At 41.7% G+C, this 20492-nt stretch overlaps 1 protein-coding gene across 4 annotated transcripts in view; it reads right to left on the bottom strand.

The window, feature by feature from the left end:
• Positions 1-661: 661 nt before the first annotated feature.
• VLDLR (very low density lipoprotein receptor) overlaps positions 662-20492 on the bottom strand; it is a 32957-nt gene continuing 13126 nt past the window's right edge. Inside the window, exons 3-19 of one of the 4 annotated variants that reach the window (XM_084899492.1) lie at positions 18104-18226; positions 16617-16739; positions 14571-14942; positions 14346-14468; positions 14137-14259; positions 13644-13763; positions 13414-13539; positions 12475-12646; positions 11665-11883; positions 10292-10410; positions 9569-9708; positions 9090-9231; positions 5145-5291; positions 3931-4014; positions 3474-3554; positions 2164-2333; positions 662-1311 (exon numbers count right to left, since the gene is read on the bottom strand). In XM_084899492.1, the coding sequence (XP_084755618.1) occupies positions 1276-1311; positions 2164-2333; positions 3474-3554; positions 3931-4014; positions 5145-5291; positions 9090-9231; positions 9569-9708; positions 10292-10410; positions 11665-11883; positions 12475-12646; positions 13414-13539; positions 13644-13763; positions 14137-14259; positions 14346-14468; positions 14571-14942; positions 16617-16739; positions 18104-18226 (2420 nt within the window). In that variant the 3' untranslated portion in view covers positions 662-1275. The remainder of the gene's footprint in view (positions 1312-2163; positions 2334-3473; positions 3555-3930; positions 4015-5144; positions 5292-9089; positions 9232-9568; positions 9709-10291; positions 10411-11664; positions 11884-12474; positions 12647-13413; positions 13540-13643; positions 13764-14136; positions 14260-14345; positions 14469-14570; positions 14943-16616; positions 16740-18103; positions 18227-20492) is intronic. The other 3 variants (XM_084899494.1, XM_084899493.1, XM_084899495.1) reach the window with 3 other exon arrangements.

Raw genomic sequence — 20492 nt, 5'->3', positions numbered from 1 at the left:
GATTTTCAAACATTAGTTTACAACATCACCTGAAGGGCTTGTAGAAACACATATTCCTGGACCCCACCTCCAGAGCTTCTGACCTAGCATTTTTAACAAGTTCCCAGGTAATACAGATGCTAACCTTAAACTCTCTGAGAGCCACTACTTTAGATTGTTCAAGAATGGTTATACTTGTTATTCTTCTTAGCTCTCTTCATGGTAGACTGGCTAGACTCATAAGGAAGAAAGTCCTTTCCCATACCTTAAAAGGCACTGGTCCTTGAACTATATATATGTAATTATAGAAGATGGAAAATGAATTTAATATGAAGAAGCTGAATTGATAGAAATCTTAGCATATGTTTCTAGATCAGCAAACAAATTAATGAGAAAAGAAAGTTCCCTCTAAGCAAGAGGAATTCCAGGTATATAGTACCCTAGTTTTTTTGTTTGTTTGTTTGTTTGTTTGTTTGTTTTTTTGTTTGTTTTTTTACAAAATAAATTATTGCAGAGGAAATATTTAGTAGTACCTTGTCCTTTTCATGATGGTTATTTAAAAAAATTAGCAATATTATAGACTTAATTATACAACATTAAGAACTATAGCTCATGTATTTAGTTAGAACATTTGATACTATTTAGACTGTTTATAGTTTCTCCTAGAGGAATAGGCATCAACCATGGTTAAGCTGCTTAGTTTAATTTTTTTAGCGCTTGGAAAAAAAATGTACAGTAGTTTGAACACTCAGTCTTTGCAAACCTCCATTGAGGTCAAAGATTTCATTCATATTGATAGGTACAAAATTAGTTTACAAATTTTTTGGCAATTTCATCTTAGTAACCCGTTTTATCCTATTGCCATTGTCCCAACCATTGAAAAAAGTGTACAATAATTTACATAGAAATATTTTCAAAGTGCTTAAGAATAGTGATTGTTCTCTGGGATATTTACAGGTGGCCTATACAATGTATGTACAGGTGGTATACACTATAGCACAAGTTTCTTGGTGGAATATGGCTTTCTAGGGAAAGTGCATATTTGGCCAGAGGTGGCAATACTGTCTAGAAATTCAAGGGTTATAGGGAACCACGTCCAAAGCTGAAGCAGAGTGTGGACAGGAATATTTATGAAAGTCATATAGAAACGGTCAAGTACACAAGCTTGATCCACGCAGATATCTTGATGTTCTTCCAGGCTGGAGGAAGAAAGAGACTTCTGCTGCTGACTCGGTTACCATTCCAAATTGGGGAGTTATTGGTTTAGATCTCAAAGGTTGAGACTTGTCTCCAAAATCAAGCTAGATCATCATCTGTGCTTACAATTGATATCTGTGGAAAAGAAAAAAATATGGAGTGAGCTTGATCACTCATTGGTAGCCCTTCTAATCGCTAAAACGGACCTTGCTTTTGAGTTGGCCATTTAGAAATCAAAGGTGCACAGAAGGGAAGTCAGACTCAAAATAGTATTGAGTTGTGTCACTAATGCTGTTTAACTTGAATTTAGCTGTGAATGCTTGGTAGAGAGAGAGGAAACAGTGTGACTAATTCTGCATCTTCTACTTAGTGATCTTAAGTCCTGGAGAAAAATACGAAAAGACACACGTGTGCCATGAATTGGCTACCATTCTTTGTTTTACCAGAATGTTGGAGAGGGAGTGCTCAGCACTTGTTTTGTTCAGGCTGGTCCCTAAATGAAGGCCAAATACTCCATTTGGGTTTCAACTAAAGAACAAGTGACTGAATGAAAAACTAGCTAGCTCTACTAGGTGGGATAGGACACTTCCAAGCATTTGGTAATTTGGTAAAAAAAAGAACCTTGCTCAACACATTGACTTTAAGCTAACTCTCCTATATATGATATGCTAATTTACTTATTTAACAGTTCAAAAAGGAGTTACTTAGTTCATATAAATAGTCACATGTAGTTTCTATAACCAAAAATACCTCCAATAGTATAGTGATGACCTGAAGTTGTCATCCTGTATGGGGCAGGTGCTTATCAACTGTCTGAGTTATGTTCTAACAGGCTAGACTGTCTAATCTCTGGTAGATGAAGTATTTGGTGGTTCCATAATCCTACTGGCTCTTCCTAGCCCAGACAGTCATAGCTTGATTTTGAAGTTTCCTTACCAAAAAGTCTTACTGCAAGCCATGGCATAAAAGGACACAAAGCTGACTTACTGCTGGGTATGTGTGTCCAACTGAAGCACTGTGTCTACCGATGTCTATAGACAGGTCCTCTTCAGTGGTCTTCAAGTACACAGGATTGTCAAAGTTCATGCTTTTCATGTTCTTGTGTTGCCAGTTCCGCCACATCAAGTAGCCACCTACGGCTGCCATTGCTAAGAGCACTGAAAAAAGTTAGAAGGTAACTAAGCAAGGTCTAGTCTCCAAACACAGAAAAAAAGATCATGTTCATGAGTCCATAAGCGATATTCCTAAAAGTTTCATGTTATATGAAGCTGAGATAACTGGAAGTTAGAGTCTAAATGAGCAGGAGCTTAAAACAAGTTCAGACCAATGGTTAAGTTTTATTCCATAGTCTGGCAGACTGGAGAAACCGAGTGTCCAAGGTCCCTTCCCAGGCAGAATGAATTAAAATTGCAGAAGTGCCAAAACCGGTTTGACTCAGTGGATAGAGCGTCGGCCCGCAGACTGAAAGGTCCTGGGTTCCATTCCAGTCAAGGGCATGTACCTTGGTTGCGGGCTCATTCCCAGTGGGGTGTGTGCAGGAGGCAGTTGATCAATGTTTCTCTCTCATCGATGTTTCTAACTCTCAATGTTTCTAACTCTCTATCCCTCTCTCTTTCTCTCCGTAAAAAAATCAATAAAATAGAATAATAATAATAATAAAAAAATCTGCTGAAGCTTCTGGAGAACTCTTCAAAGGGGCCTCCTAGTGTGTTAGCTAAGTTTGCAACCCATTGATTTAGGATAAAGAGACCATTATAGCATAGTGCCTTAGCATTCACATACTCAATAGTAGCTTTAGAGATTCATCTCCCTGGTTTTGAAAATTCTTCACTATTTTTAATTTATACCCTGTAAGTCTTATAATTCTTCAAGAAAGCATTTAAGCATTGTATCTCCTCTGTATGAAATACTATATATATATATATATATATATATATATATATATATATATATATATATTTCAAAAAGAATTAGAACAGTTTTCTTTACTTAAAGGGACTTATTGTGAAAGGGGGTAAGCCATACTAACCATTCTAAAGTAGAAAGCTATAAGCACCCTTCATGTAATAGCTGAACATTTATCACTGCCACTCACTGTAGGAAGGATACCACTGAAGAGAAAGGCATGGACTCTCAACTCAGTGTGCCATGTTGGGGAGAGAGTAAAATGTAATTCAGTATCATGAGAGCTATGAAAATACAAGGGGCCATGGGAACTATGTCTCTAGATGAGCTATAAATGCCCATCTGGTATCTAAGAAGTTCACGGGCTCCACATATATAAAGAATTGACTTACAGAGGGGAAGGATGGCCCAGGCAGCAGAAGTCCCTTTTGGGGGAACACTGACCTCCGATACTGCTGTGGTCATGTTGATCCCTATAGGGGGATGAAAAGAATCAGTTTAGAAGAATCTGAACTCAGACTTGGAAATGCACCCATCTAGTGGAGAGCCTCATACCCTTGCATCCATCAAGGATGCTCAGTATCTACTATGATTGTATTGCCAGCAAAAACTGATCCAGAAGTATTTGAGAGTCACATGCTGTTATACCATTTCATTAACACTTCTCTAACACAAACCTTAATAAGTCAGATCAGGCTAAGACTTAAAGCTTCTTAGTCTTTGAAGTTTAAAAGTAGGTTACCAATCGGGGCAGAGCTAGTAGTTAAAGGCTGTATTAATCATTTAAGTAATAGATACCAAGTGTGGCTGTTAGTTGAGATTAACAGTTTGCAATACTGAACCCAGTACCTCCAGGAACTAGTCCACTAGTTGGTGACATTTCTGTTGTGTTGATATCTTTTGTCTCACTGTAAGTCATAGTAGTTGCAGTACCTGAATTACAAAAACCAAGAACCTGGTTAATGCCAAGGTTCCAGAGTGGCTAGTTGTTTAATCCAGATGAGCCCTGCCTAGGCTATTTTAATATCACGGGAAACAGACACGTCACTGCTGAACTAAGTTGCATGGTGGATGCATCAAAACTGGGAGAAAGAGCGGTCTTCAGACAAAACCAAACACATGAGACTTTAGGCAGAAGAGCAAGCATTTGAAATTTGACAATTCAAAAAGACACACAGCCACACTTCATGACCCCTCTAAGCAATGTCCAGGCTCCTGAAAATTACAAAAAATGCCCGTGAGCCTGGCAGCGGAGGCTCTGTGGTTGAACCAGGAGATCATTGTTCGATTCCCAGTCAGGACACATGCCTGGGTTGTGGGTTTGATACCCTAGTCGGGGGCATGCAGGAAGCAGCCAATCAATGATTCTCTTCCATCATTAATATTTCTCTCTCTATCTCCCTCTCCCTTCCTCTCTGATAGCAATAAAAATATAATTTTTAAAAATGCTCTTGAAAATAGATGACCAGGCATACTAGTCTTACCCCAGATTGTCTGTCTTGCAACTACTTTCTCAGGAAACGGGCTAGTCCCTGCAGGGACTCAGGATTAAGCTAATAAAAACCTCACAACACGAGCTCCTTGCTCACAACATGTGTGAGCTGAATTTGCCACTCAACCGAAAGCTAAGAACAGAAGACTAAAAATGTAAGTTTGAGTGTGAGTTTAAGATAGTGTCCTGCACTGGGGCTATGAGGTTTCCTGTAACCATAACCTTCTTTGTGCATAATTTCTGGCCTCCCTCTTCAGAGGAAATGTGAAGGCTTTGTTATCTGCGCATTGCCAAGCTCAGTATCGTCATGGGACTAATCTGCAAGAGGCCTGTGAATACTTTGACGAAAATGTCACTTATAGACTCATCTGATGTTGAAAGCAGTTAAAAGTCAGCTCTGAAGTAATGCCGGGAATAACTGGTAGGCAACAGTACCAGGCAGGTTCTCAAAGCCATTCCTAGAGTTAGTTAAAACGGAATTCTTCAAACCCAGGCTAGTTTTCATAGCTAGTGTCTTATTCTATGGCCTGCGATATGTCTGGCTAGTGGATGAAAAGTAAAAAAGTCTTACTTTGGCACTCCCGGCCATTTGCCCGTAGGTTGTACCCGTTGGGACAGGAACATGTGTATTTTGGGGAGTGGTCATTAATCTGTGGTGCTGGCAGACATAGGTATTCACATCCTCCATTCTCCATGTCTTCTTCACACCAATTTTTACCTGTTCAGACACAGAAATCCTTTAAAAGAAGTACGCCAGGGCCTGTTATACACATACAGTCCTGTTCTAAGTGCCAAATACATGAATCCTTGGCCCCAAGGAGTTTAAACTTGTCTACTCTGTCTAACCTTCAAGTTAAACCAATACCAATGAAGACTAAATATGAGTACAGACAAAACAGCATGCCCTAAGGACACCAGAGATCCAAAGAAACTTATTGGAAAGCAGAACAAGAGTTATGCCTTGAACAGATGGATGGTGAGGGAGTAGGTGGAGAATGGAGGTGAGTGACCAGGAGTGGCACCAATTACCGGTCCAAAGCTCATAGTGAAGGCTCAGAGGAAGAAGATAAACATGTTCTCCTGGCTTTATCATGCCTTGTTCCCACAAAGTGGAAGGCACTCAATTATATGGAAGTTTTAAGAGTTTCATTCATTCATTTTTTTGCATTATAACATCCCTCCCCACATAAATACACAACATACACACATAGTTCACCTAATCAGCCTTCCTCTCTTAAGCTCCTGGTAACCACTAATCTGTTTATTATCTGTACTAGAGGCCCAGTGCATGAAATTAGTGCACACGGGGAGGGGGGGGGGGGGTCCCTCAGCCTGGCTTATGCCCTCTCGCAGTCCGGAAGCCCTTGAGGGATGTCCATCCCAGGCGGGAGCATGGCTTCTGGCTGAGTAGTGCTCCCCCTGTGGGAGTGCACTGACCACCAAGGGGCAGCTCCTGCATTGAGCATCTTCCCCCTGGTGGTCAGTGTGCATCATAGCGACTGGTCATTCATTCTGCTATTCAGTCAGTTTGTATATTAGCCTTTTATTATATTATATAGGATAGTGTCATATAAATGTAGTTAACATAGTATCTATTCTTTTCAAACTCTCTTCTTTCATTTAGCAATATTAAGAGTTATGAAGTGTACCTCATTATAGCATAGTCATTGTATTTCCCTAATGACTAAAGGTTTTTGAACATCTTTTCATGTACTTACTGGACATGTAAAGCTTCTTTGGAGAAATGTCTATCCAAATAATTTATCCATTTTTAATTTTTATATTATTCCCCCCCTCCCCATTTACCCCTTCTCTGCACTACTGTCTGTACGTGGATTATGTATATACGCAAGTAAGTTTTTTTATTAATCTCCCCCCCCCCCCCCCCTTGCCTGCCAGCCTCCCCTTTCCCTCTGAGATTTGTCAGTCTGTTCCATGCTTCCATGTCTCTGGGTCTATTTTATTCATCATTTTATTTTGTTCATTAGATTCCATATTTAAGAGAGATCATGTGATACTTGTCTTTTTCTGACTGGCTTATTTTGCCTAGCATAATACTCTCCAGATCTCTCCATGCTACTTCAGATATTTGCTTTTTTATTTTTGAGTTGTAAGAGTCCTTTATGAATTCTGGGAAATAGATTCTTTTTTTTCTTTTTCTTTTTAAAAAAATATATTTTATTGATTTTTTACAGAGAGGAAGAGAGAGGGATAGAGAGTTAGAAACATCAATGAGAGAGAGACATCGATCAGCTGCCTCTTGCACACCCCCTACTGGAGATGTGCTGGCAAACAAGGTACATGCCCTTGACCTGAATCGAACCTGGGACCTTTTAGTCCACAGGCCGACACACTATCCACTGAGCCAAACCGGGTTTCTGCTGGGTAATAGATTCTTATTGGCTTTATGATTTGCAAATATTTTCTCCCATTCTTGGGTTGCCTTTTCACTTTTTTTGATAGTATACTTGGAATCACAAGATTTTAAAAAATTCTGATGAAGTTCTCTTTATTTCTTCTGTCATTTGTGCTTTTGGTATCATATATTAGAAACGATTAACTCAAGGACGTGAAGATTTACTCCTGTGCTCTCTCTCTTTTTTTAAATGAATGTGCATTAGGGCCACTTGAGAAACTGGGAGCATTTTATTCTATAGATTCTAAAGCTCAGTCTTTTTCAACCTATATCTCCAGGGCCTAGAACTCTACCTGTCACATAATAGATTTTTAAAAAATGATTCCCACTTCATAGCCCCTTCCCTTTGGCAACTAAGCTTGTTCTCTTCTGCATCTATGGTTCTGTTTCTACTTATTCATTTATTTTGTTTTTTAGATTCCACATATGTATAAGTGAAATAATATGATATTTGGCTTTCTCTGTCTGACTTATTTCATTTAGCATAATATCCTCTAGGTTCATCCACATTGTTGCAAACAGCAAAATTTCATTCTTATTTATTGCTCAATAATATTCCACTGATGTTCATTCATTGATGGACATCTAGGTTGCTTCCATATTTTGGCTATTACTAGTAATGCTGCAATGAACATAGGGGTGCATATCTTTTTGAATTAGAATTTTTGTTTTCTTCAGGTAAATACTCAGAAGTGGAATTCTGGATCATATGAAAGTTCTATTTTTAATGTGTTTGAGGAATCTCCATATTGGTTTCCATATGGCTGTACTAATTTACAACCCCACCAACAGTGCATGAGGGTTCCCTTTAGAGTAAATCGTCACCAACACTTGTTTATTGATTTATTGATGATAGCCATCTGACAGGTGTGAGGTGATAACTCATTGTGATTTTTATTTGCATTTCCCCGATGATTAGTGACATTGAGCATCTTTTCATATGTCTGTTTGCCATTTGTGTGTTATCTTGGGAGAAATATCAATTCAGGTCCTCTACCCATTTTGTTGTTATGGTGGTGGGTTTTTTGTTTTTTGAATCTTCACCCGAGGATATTTTCCCATTGATTTTTAGAGAGAATAGAAGAGAGAGGGAAAGACAGAGAGAAACATCCATGTGAGAGAAACACATTGATTGGTTGCCTCCTGCATGTGCCTCAGCCAGGGCCTGGGTTGGGGAGGAGCCTGATCCAAGGTACATGCCCTTGACTGGAATTGAACCAAGGACCCTTTGGTCTGCAGGCCCACACTCTATCCACTGAGCCACTCTATCCTCTGCCCATTTTTCAATTGGGTCGTTGTGTGTTTTTTGGTGTTACATTGTATGAGTTCTTTATATATTTTGGATATTAACCCCTTCTTAGATGTAACATTTGCAAATATTTTCTCCTATTCAGTAGGTTGTCTTTTCGTTTTGTTGGTAGTTTCCTTTGCTGCACAAAAACTCTTTAGCTTGATATTAAAAGTCTCATTTAGCTAGAACCAAGCAAGTCTTTGGAGGTGACAATATGACCAGATGTGTCTGAGCATCTACATCACATGTGTCAAACACAAGGCCCGCGGGCCAAATCCAGCCCGCCAGGCCTTGCAATGTGGCCCGCACCGTGCTGTCATCACTGCACTCCGCTGTCAGTTTATGACATTGTCAGTTTATGACTGTTCAGTAAACCATTCGGCCCGCGATTTAGGCTGGATTTTAGATTTTGGCCCCTTCTCTGATTGAGTTCGACACCCCTAATCTACACAGTCCTATACAAGATGCCTCATGGGGGTGGAGGAAGGGAAAGTTTGTGGCTACTTTGGAGGCTAGCGCCATAGTCTTAGCAAGAGGAGATGCAGGCCAAGGGGATGTGAAAAAAGTAGAAATAAGAGACTGAACATGGAAGGTTGGGAGGGAATAGGAGAGCTCAAATCCTGAAGCTCATTTACTAGAAAGTCAGAAATAAAATATCCCAAACTCCAGGTTTGACATGTTTGGTATAGAAGGGAAAAGCTCCATTTTGGAGCAAGTTGAGTTGCTAACAAGCTACTGAATACCCCACAGGTACTGTGTCACGCTCCTGCCCTTAAAGTGGCCACGAAGGCTCCTGCTTTCCCCGTTACCTGATGGCTGGACGAGCTCATGATAGACAATGATGTCTTGGGCATCATTGAGGTTGTTTACTAGAGTGGCCAGCTCCGACCCAGTGAATTTATTGGCACCATAGACGGCTTCATTTTCCCCGTCTATCCAGTAGACACGATCCTAAAACAGAACCCCCAAATTAGCACGTAAGTGTAGGATTAACACAAATCGCTGTCTAACTAAGGTCATTATTATTTATTGGCAAATTAATGGACCAAGTTTATTTAAGGCTGGTTTGGGATACTGAAAGTAAAACTGTAAGAGAGCAAGTTCAGGTTTCTTAAAAGTGCTACAAAAATCAATATCTAACTTGCCCCAGGTTTTAAGTGACAGCAGATTTTCAAGTCATGTCTTCTGCTCTCCCCTCCCAGGCCCCCCTCACCTATGCCTGTACCTTCTCCCAAAGGTGCTATGGTAACTCAAAGGCATACACTTGGACGTGAGGCAGGCATCTTACCTCAAATATCGTTAGTGCGAGAGGATGGGCCAGGAACTCCAGAGACTTGAGCACTATCCTCCGATCTTGGCCGTTCAAGTCCACACTGGATAACATGTGCAACTTGGAATCCAGCCAATAGAGACGGCTCTTTATGAGGTCTAGGCAGGAAAAGAATTTCGTTGCATGGTAAGTCAGTATTGCTCTGGCTTCCATTTAAAATCTCTGAGGAATCCAATATTCAACTTTTATGATTCCTGCTCCAGTAGGGATTCTTAATGGGTTCCCACAAATCTTGTGAAATGGCATGCCATTTCGGGAAACTCAAGGGGTACCTAAGGTTCTCAAAGTAACTGACTTAAGAAATGTTACATGATAGAAGTTTTAAAAGAGGCTGGCATTTTGTTGTTCTCTCCTTATGAGCCAGAAAAAAAGAAAAGAAAAAAAAAAACTGTTTAAGCTGGCAATTCAGGAAATGCTAAGGCATCTGGGCCAGGAGTATTTAGGGTGAGAGTTCCCAAGACTCACGATTCACAGAATTTGTGTCAGAGATTAGGCCCCAATGGACAGAAAAGCTAGTAATTAAAGCAGGTAATTTAAATTCCCCATGCCATTGGCATTGCTCAGTTATTTCCATCCAAAGTCACTGCTCTAGCACTGTCTGCCGTAGTCCAGAATTAACGGAGATCAGTTAAAGCCGGGTGAAGGCTGTTGAGTTGGTTAATGTAGGAAGGACATACGTACCAAGTGTAATTCCGTTAGGCCACTGGATATCCACTGCCACCAGCGGCCGTCTATCAAATCCATTCATTCCTGCTTTTTCTATTTTAGCCGGCTCACCCCAGTCTGACCAATACACAAATCTGGGAAGAATTAAATCAGAATTAAGCCTCAGTGGTTTTAGAACGAATAAAGTTGTAGCTTAGGACAAACGTTCAAAGAGTGAACAGAAAATTCTAGGGATTGATTATGACAAATAGTAACATTTCAGGCTATAAAAAAATCATGTTCTGCGTAAACAAAATTAACACTAAGAACCTACAAGGTCATTCACTATATTAATGCATTTAAGTCAGCCAAAAGTCACAGATTATGCATTGTTTTTATTTCAATTTTTAATTTTTTTTTGGTTAATCCTCACCTGAGGAGGATATTTTTTTCCATTGATTTTCAGAGAGACTGGAAAGGAGGGGGAGAGAAGAGAAAACCATCGTTGTGAGAGAGACGCATAAATTGGAATCGAACCCGGGACTCTACAGTCCGCAGGCCAATGCCCTCACCACTGAGCCAAACCGGAAGAACTATGCTCCATTTTTAAAAGGCTGATTCTTTCTGAGGAGTGAAGAAGAGTATCTGTTAAGTTTGATAGCAGGGGTAGCTGATCGTGTGCTGGTGAGGTTACACTGGGCCCATTTCTGATTACTGTTGGCCAGTGGTCGGCAAACTCATTAGTCAACAGAGTCAAATACCAACAGTACAACGCCTGAAATTTCTTTTGAGAGCCAAATTTTTTAAACTTAAACTGCTTCTGACGCCACTTCTTCAAAATAGACTTGCCCAGGCCGTGGTATTTTGTGGAAGAGCCACACTCAAGGGGCCAAAGAGCCGCATGTGGCTCGCGAGCCTGCCCACCACTGCTGTAGGCTTAGCTTCCTTAGTTGTTTTGTTTGTTATTTAGTGGCAATTTAGGAAACCTCTCTCTGAAATGTTTCTAGCGAGGTCTGTCAATTTCAACTGGACTTTCGGACAAGCCTTGAGGTAATGTTACCAAAATCCTCACAACTCATGCTAAGACTTAGGTTTGATCATCCAGAGCTAACCTGACAGAGCATTCCGACAACAATAACAAGTCCCTTGTGTAGAAGGTGGGTGGGTATAAGGGTTCAAATCCACCCTCTGTTGCTCATCAAGTCAGAAATGCTGTTTCCCTAACTTCGACCAGCAGTCAGACTGCCCTGGGAGGGAGGGCCTGCCATGACATGTTGAGCCAGACAATTCTTTCTCGAGGGCAGCTGATAGGTCTTGATATTTCAGTTCTACTTCAGGCACAAGGAGGGCTCCTGGCCTGTGCAGACAGCACCCAAGAGGCTACAGGATGCAAAACACAGAATACCAACCCAGACAGGGGGTCCACGGCTATGGAGGCAGGCTCTCGCAAGTCCGAGTTAAACAGGAGCTTCCTCTTGGTTCCGTCCAGGGTAGCTACTGAAATAGTCTTAGAAGCCGCGTCAGTCCAGTAGAGGGTCTTGTACACCCAATCAACAGCAATGGCTGCAGGATTATAGACATTGTCGATCATTTTAACATGTCTACCAACCTTGTCATCAAGGGAGGCGCTGAAACAGAGTAGGCCACAAGAAATTTCAGAGGTTTGACGCCATCGGAGCCTGGAGAACAGACTTTCTGCTTACAAAAGGGTCCACAGCCTTGTTCAGAGAGAACTCTAGTAACACTGCTCACCGCTCCAATGATTGAGCCGGGCTGCTCACTGATACTGCATTCACAGTAGGCTATCTAGATGCTGTATGTGTTCTATATGCCAGACCCACACGCTTCTAAGTGGAGCTATTTGTTTCAGTAGCCACCATCTGAGTTTCTCTAGGTCCCCCTTAAGGAAAAGCTGCACTACCATTTCTATCTGTAGCAACCATAAACGGTTCTCAATTAACTGTAATGGGGAGAAAATAGGAGAAATTAAGATGTCAGCTGTGATAATCTTTTAGCTGTAGACACTTTTTATTTCATAGGTGACTGTTCATTTGTAACGAGGAACTGATAGTCAGGGAAAAGTTAAAGATTGGGTGTTTAGATTTACTGTTTCCAGCTAATTAAATACCAGTTTGAGACAAGAGAAATTCTTTCAAACCCTCCCAAAAGGTCAAGCAATTTAGACCAAATAAGACACCAAGAATGGAACTGAAAGTTACCTGAAGATGGCCTTTTGGCTCAGATCAGCCCAGAATAGCTTCTGGGCAGCAATGTCAGCATCGAGAGCCACAGTGTTCCTTAGCTGCTCCACTAGTTGGATATATTCTTTCCTCTCTAAGCCAATCTTCCTGATGTCTCTGCGGTTAGTGAAGATCAGACTTGGCTCTTTCCCTGCAAGACACGACGAGTCCAGTGTATTTAGTTTTGCTGCAAGAAGGTAGGGTCCTTCTAAGCTACCTCCTCCCAACAGAGCAGCACTTAAAAAGTGAAGCCACCGCCCCAGCCAGTGTGTTCAGTGGTGAGGACATCAGCCCATGCACCAAAGGGTCTCAGGTTTGATTCCTGGTCAAGGGCATGTACCTGGGTTACAGGTTCTATCCCCACCCCCTGGAGGAGGCAACCAATTGATGTGTCTCTCACATTGATGTTTCTCTCACTCTCCCTCTCTCCTCCTCCTCCTCTCCCTTCTACTCTCTCTAAGAAATCAATGGAAAAAATATCCTTGGGCAAGGATGGAAAAAAAAAAAAAAAGTGAAGCCATTGCTGAACACTTCAGGAGTACTTATGCCCGAGGCCATGCCTCAGAGACCTGCAAGTGCTTCCCACTACTTAAGGCAGTTCTGAGGTCTCAGCATTCAACAATAGGGCTGCTGGTGAATAAGTTATTCATTTGAATTGCACTCAAGTATGGGAAGCAGAAAGTAAGCAAAGCTGGCAGGTATTCATGGTGTCATGTGCATAGAACAACGCAGGAATCTGGGGAAATGGTCTGTTTTTAACCTACTACAGAAAATGCGCTGTGATTTTAGTAGCATTGCTCTCAAGTACTATTTTAATTCCATCTTCAATTTGGTGATTGTCATCATAAGCTGTACCTTTCCTAAAAGATACCCTTACTCTTAAAGATACCAGAGCAACACCAGGCCCAGTCCATTTACCTACAGCCTTGCACACGCCAGTGGCAAGATCCATCTGATAGCCACGACTACATTCACACTTGTAACCGCCTTTTAAGTTGATACAAATTTGACTGCAGATTCCTGGATTTTGGCATTCGTCAATATCTAGGAGGGAAATTAGAATGAGTCTTGCTGCTCCTGGATAACCTACAGAGATACCCTGTCCTTTCCCACCACCCCCAGGGCTTAGGCTCTCTTCTCTGACTCACCTCCACAGGTTTTCCTGTCTATCAGCTCAAACCCAGCTGCACAGTCACATTCGTAGCCTATAACCAAATCTCTGCAGATATGGGAGCATCCGCCATTGTTAACCAAGCATTCATTTACATCTGAAATAAAAACATCGTCGAATTACTTGACAACTTATTCCAAATTGACATTTGTCCTATTAACATTAAGAATCCAGGCTATCTGCAATAACTTATCTACTTAATCTGTCCAAACCTATGATTTTTTCAGCCCGTCACCTTGGCTAGTTGGTTAAGCAGGATTTGATCAAGTTGCTTTCTGGTCAGTTATCTTTAAGGAGGTAAATTATGAACTAGCTTGTCACTGGATGGGCTCTTGAGTCATAAAAATTCACTCTTAAGTCCAACCATTGAACTTAGTTCATTAAAAGTAGTTTAGCCAGACATTATGCATTAGCCGTGCTAGATTGAATGAGCCATCCCAGCTCTGTCTCCAAGCAAAGGCTTCACTTACGGCATTCTTTCAAGGGTTCGTCACTCCAGTCCCTGCAATCCTGCTCCTGGTTACATACTTTAATGATGTCTATGCATTCCCCGCTTCTGCACTTGAACTTTCCGGGGCTCAAGCACTGATTGACTACAAAGAGAAACACAAAAGAGAGACTCCATGAGTGGGTCCGATCAGGGTAGTCCTTTGACAAACCCACACGAAGAGGCCCTTACCATTTTTGCAGTTGACTTCGTCAGAACCGTCGACACAGTCTCGGATGCCATTACACTGCCTGCTGCCATGGATGCAGCTCCCATCGTCACATTCAAACTGGTCTGGCCGGCAGGTTCGAGAAGCTACAAAGGGAGGAAACACCATGGGATGAAGCCAGCCAAGTTGTCCCCAGTGGATCCATGGGAGGGAACCGAACATGCCACACGGATGAGAACGCTACGTACGACAGTTGACCTCATCGCTGCCATCCCTGCAGTCCGATTCTCCATCACACCGCCACTTCTTGTGGATGCACTCGCCAGAGCCACACTGGATCTCGCTGGCTGGGCACCTGGTGTGGATCACGGGCTGGCGGCCACATTGCTCCAGGGACTCATCAGACTGGTCTGAGCAGTCGGCATCGTCGTCACACACCCAGCTGAGGGGGATGCAGGAGGAGACGCTGCACTGGAACTCGTGGGCACCGCAGGACGGAGGGGCACAGTTGAGCTCGTCACTGCCATCGTTACAGTCATCCTGGCCGTTGCACACAAAGTTCCTGGAGATGCAGCGGCCGCTGGAGCAAGTGAACTCATCAGCGCTGCACGTTACGTTGCCTGTTGAAAGAGAGGAGGCCCCACTGAAAGTGCATCAGACTGGATCTTTCAGGACTTTTGTCTGGAAATCTAACCTGCAGACCTTTGATCATGAATCCTAGCTTAACTTAAAAAGCTAAAGTGCAATTACATCAATATCCGAGTTCCTGAAATACCAGGAACAGTCTCACCACATAAAAGATGCAGGGACACTTGAATAAGAACTGAAATAAAGGACCAAGAAAGAGTTGAAGACCAGAAATTTGAGATGAGAGCCACAGTGGACTCTTACAGGAAGTGATCAATAACTTAAACAAGGAATTCCTTTCTGGAAGGCAGAGACTGAGTTATCTTTAAATGGACATAGTGCTTATCAGGCCAGACCACATCATAGCTGAGACGATCATGCATCAGGTATTCAGACAAATGTACACTCATAATAAGCATTATCACACAATCACCCGAAAGGAGCCATTATGTTGTCCCACCATGCATGGCTCCTCTTTACATCCTTCAAATGAGGATCAGGACTAACAGGTCTTAAATACTTAAGAGTTTTAGAAAGTCAGTTCAAGGGCTAGCATGACAGTCTAGCAGTCAGGCATGCTAATAATAATAAGCTAGTCAGAGTCAAAGATAAGCCAGTTTGTACTTTGATTCAAATTCGGGCCAAATGGATTCAGTCACAATTTGGTGGTAATAACGGTAGAGACCGCAGCTCTCTTGGGAAGCAAAGTCTAGATTTAAGAGGGAAACACTTGGCAGCTCCAGGGCTTACCAACACAAAAAGCTCAATTCCAGGGTTAAACACCAAAACTCATTGGACTAGGTGCAGTGGTATTGACCTCCAAAGGTAATTTCTACACAGAGGACGTGTTTCGGCTGCAAGCGTCCTCAGCTCACTGGCACACTACTGCATCAGGAGGCCTGTGTTCCTGGGCAGCTGTGGTGATAGAGGCCCTATAAAAAGGGCGGTAGCTTGAAAGCGCGTTCAAAACAATGTTTGTTCAACCTTGAGATTTTCCCAGGGCCTCACCTTTAAGGTGTAGCATTTATTACACACTTTCCAAGAACAGAAGCATGAAAGGGAAGGAAACAGAGTTGGCTTTTACAGGTAGAAACTGATAGAAGACAAAACTACCACCAGCTGGGTAGTTTTTCTTCGGGTATCTGCTAATAACATGATGTTCACGAACACGGCTATGCCAGTTTAACTTCTGGAAGTGTCAACATAGAATCTGGTTTTGGAGCTAAGAAATGCTGGTATGATACCCAAGTAATTTATTTCAATATGGAGATCCAATTTAGACCTAGGAATGAGTTTGCTGGCCCTATTCCCCTTCTGGGATGGCGCCAACGTAAGGAAGGCCCATGCATTACTGTCCTCACAGAGACAAAAGCCCACACGCTTGGTGCACAACTGAGCTACTTCTACATGTAAGTGCCTTGAATGACTTACCTTTGTATTTCTATTTGTCTAGAAGAAACACCAAAGCAAGCCATGGCCAATGACCATGTGAACTTCTTTCAGACTTTTTGGGGCGGTTAGGAAGGACAAGTAGCTGAGCAGATAGTAAAGTCACTGAAAAGCGAGTCAACGTAACTGCATCTTCATGCTTAAGTTAGCTTCCCCTGCCCACCCTTCTTTGAGCAAAAGGGTCTTTGGGATAAGCCACTCAACACTGATCTTCTTACCACAGTTTTCTTCATCTTCTCCACTGTCACAATCATTCTCACCATCGCATCGCCAGGACTCTGGGATACACTGAGTAGAGTGGGCGCCACAGCTGATTTCATTTGTGCGGCACGTTCTCATATCTGTTGATGATATACAGTCTCAAAAGAGCCTCCAGACTCATCAGGGCAAAGTTGCTGCTCCTGCGCTGCGTGGAAGTGGTACACCTATATGACTCAGTGGCCTGGCATGCTGGTGAAATTCGACTTACTGGTTGCAGCCTGGGTAGATCCTTTGCCAGCGCCATTGCTTAGAAGCCATGCCAACCTATGCTACCTGGCAGTACACCCGAGAGCCTTGGCAGTGTAAATCCTTCAAGGTTCCGTGGAGTGCCCAGTTCTGGGCTTTTGTTTTACTTGGCCTAGTTAGGTGTATTGGCTGGCCTGCTCCTTGACCATTGTTTATCTGTTGGCTATCAGGTGGTACACCCACATATCTAGTCCCAATTTTTTTTTAATGGCCAGATGGTCTAAGACTCATGAAGCCTTCCTTCTAGGTTCCTTTACAGGCCTCCTTCACAACCTCCTTTAGATTTACATTTTGCAAAGTAGTGACATCCCATATGTTTTGACTTGACTGGGTCATCCTCTATGAAAACGTGGGGCTGATCTTTATGGAACCCGTCTTTACATGTAATAGCTTACATGCCTTAACCAAGATTCTTATTATTCCCCTTGCTTCCTGCCTAGAAAATTGATATCACACATTTATTTTCCTTTCTGCTTGATTTTCTTTGGTAACCATTTTCCCAACTGAAACTTTGTTCACTGGTCCTCCACATTTGGTGCTCCAATAGGTCTCTATTGCCTAAAAATGAACTCCTAGACTTTCTTTATCTTGACATTCAAATAATTGCAAATCCTCCTCCTCTATCACCTCATAGGCTTTTCCCTGAATATCAGCCTAAGAACTCAGATATACATTTGCTTAACTATGAAATTTATCTTATTTAAGAACATGCTATGTTCCCTACTTTAATAGTTTTAGATTTCATGTTTGTTCAAAATAATGATATCACCCTACTTCTAGTCACTCTACCTCTTCAGTAACAGATTCTCCCCTCCCCCCCCCATAAAATGAGAAGCTGTGTATCTAAAAGCTTATATTTGGCCTACAGGGGATCCTTACATCTTGACTTAGCTTCCAGGACCAGAGTACCATCTGCTCATATTCATCATTGTCAAACATTTGAAAACTGTGCACCTAGTCAAGGAGTTCTTAATGAAGTCTGCTGGCTTCAGTCTTAAATGTTCAATAGTGAAGCTACCCAAGAGAACGTCAGTCTTGTTAGACTAGGGAGAACATTCTTTAGAGGATACCGATCAACTGTTCATGACTTGACTGAGTTTGGAGTCAATTGGCCTACACTTCAAGGGAGTCAAAGGAAATTAACACGAAGTATTGGATTAAGCAATTCGTAGAGACACAGATGGCAAGGCACACTCACGGCACTGTTCTGGGCTGTCATCAGAGCCATCTTCACAGTCGGGATCCCCATCGCACTGCCATCGGCTGGGGACACACTGGCCATTGTTGCATACAAAGTCAGACTCAGCACACGTCTTCTTCTCTACAAAAGTTCATTTGCAGGGTTAAAGTTGAAGTCCCTTACCCAAGAGCCCTATAATCCCATGAGGGTAAAACTGCATTTTGATGTATTTTACTTGTAAAATAAAGCTGATTCAATTAGCACCCAACTGCCAATATCCAGGAGAACTATAGAAAAACCCTCTCCCTCCCTAGAGGACAAAGGTGCTCACTTAAGAAACTTGGAGGATACTAAAGTCAAGATAAGACAAAGGTTTCCAACTATCTTATAATCTAGGGATTGCTTACAGCTCTTGTCTATTTTATAATGTTGAGATTAAGTAATAGTTTCATTCTCTTCATGCATTTCTTCCAACTCTTTCAAGTCCTTCCTTTATAAACTGAATAGCCAAACAGTCCATCCTATGACTGGATCATAGTATAATTGCTCTGGGGACATACCTTGACAACACATGGTGTAGAGATAGATGAAGCTCCAGTACTGAATGTTGTCACTCCTACAGGTCTACTGGGGAGAGGAACCCACCCAGTAAGAAATAAACAGAGCTGGAATCCAAGTTCAGGAGAGGTGTTCAGAATCCAGCTTGAAGTGATTGAAGTTGCCAATACCCATAACTGATGGCCAGGGTTAAAATAACCTGCAAGGTATCCATTTTGCTATTAATTCTTACTAGGGTGGGCCTTTTCTCCTGTAATTAGGGTGACCATGCAATTTATTGTCCAAACTGGAACAATCTCAGTAGAAAGGGGACACTGTTCATTGTACCAAGAAGATAAGCACAAACCAAGACTATCCTAAGTAAACCAAGCAGCTTGGTCACCCGACCCATGAGGAAGTCAGAGGTTAGGAAAAGTCTTAAAAAGTAGCCACATAGGATATTCTCTAGGCTCATCCTTCTCAGACTATGTTCTTCCTTACCCAGGTGTCTATACCTTCCATCGGAATTTCTAGTTTAAAACATTCTTCTCTAACAAATATTTTGTAATAGTAAGTCAACTAAAAGCTGACAATTTGCTGAAAATTGGAAAGGGACCGTTTCAAGACAGGGGTTTAAACTAGGTACAACATTTAGAGTATCCTAAATGAGAGGGCCATTCTGGTTTAGCTTCTGATATTATAAAGTGGGGAGACAGTGATTAGAGTCAATTTCTAGAACTCAAGATGAGGAATTATGATGATTCGAAAAGGGTTATTCATCTCCTTGAATGGTGTAGCCAAGGAAACAAGAAAGGCCACATTAGCTCTTAGATTCACATCTATTTCTAAAATCACTGAACATCCCAAAACCCCAGTGTTAATGTTACTTTCATAACTGGGAGGCGGAAACAAATTCTGGTGAAGAAATATTTTTAATTTTTTCCCATCTAATGTGATCTTGATACACATCCTTCTCTTTACCTCTTCCAAACCCTCCTGCCATACGACTGGACGTTATTTATGCAAAGACTGTTTTAGGAAAAGCCAGCGATGACCCTAAGGTGACTCAGGTTCGTTCCTACTAGGAAATGACTCTAATCATTGCTTCCCCCTTTACAACATCAGAGGCTGAACCAGAGTGGCCCTCTCCTTAGGTCACTCAGAACTCTGAGAGTGGGACCAAGTTTAACCCCTCACTTGAAGCAGTCCCTTTCAAATCTTCAGCAAATTGTCAGCTTTTAGTTGACTTCCCCTTACAGAATTAGTCAGATGGTAAAAGAAGACTTCTCACCCATGAAGAGAATAATTATTTTCCAAGAAAAAACAGTGGGTTTTGCCAAATATCTAAGTTTAGACTAGAAGAATTACTACTTTACACCAAGAGAACAGCTGACCAGAGTGAGTTCCTATGAGTGGGATAGTTACAGAAGGAATTATAGTAGTACCTAAGTAAACCTAAAAATAGCATGGGACTGAGTGTCTTATAAAGTAGATGAAAATCTTGGTGCTATTGATAGAATGCAAATGATGGAGAAGTGTTGCACAGTACTATTTTTCATCTTGAGATTAGAGAGAAGTTTCTTCCCTGAGACTGTAGGGAAGTGCTTCCACATAAACTACTAATCCATAGATAGGCAGGAAAACATCCATGAGAGCTCAAGTGCAGGACAGCCGGCTATAGTGTTTACACTATAACATGTTAGTAATGATGCATGAAGAAGCTGGTAATGGTATAACAAGATAGCAGTTGATGAAATTTACATTAAGCTAATGTAAATTTACATTAAGCTAATGTAAATTCTGTATTTCTAGTTTGTATAATAAAGATCTCTATATAACATCTTTTAAAAGGCAGATGATGATGCCATCA

This window comes from Pipistrellus hanaki (assembly GCF_964339955.1).
Source record: "Pipistrellus hanaki genome assembly, chromosome: 11".
Taxonomy (NCBI): Eukaryota; Metazoa; Chordata; class Mammalia; order Chiroptera; family Vespertilionidae; genus Pipistrellus; species Pipistrellus hanaki.
This window is presented reverse-complemented; position numbering and strand designations above follow the sequence as displayed.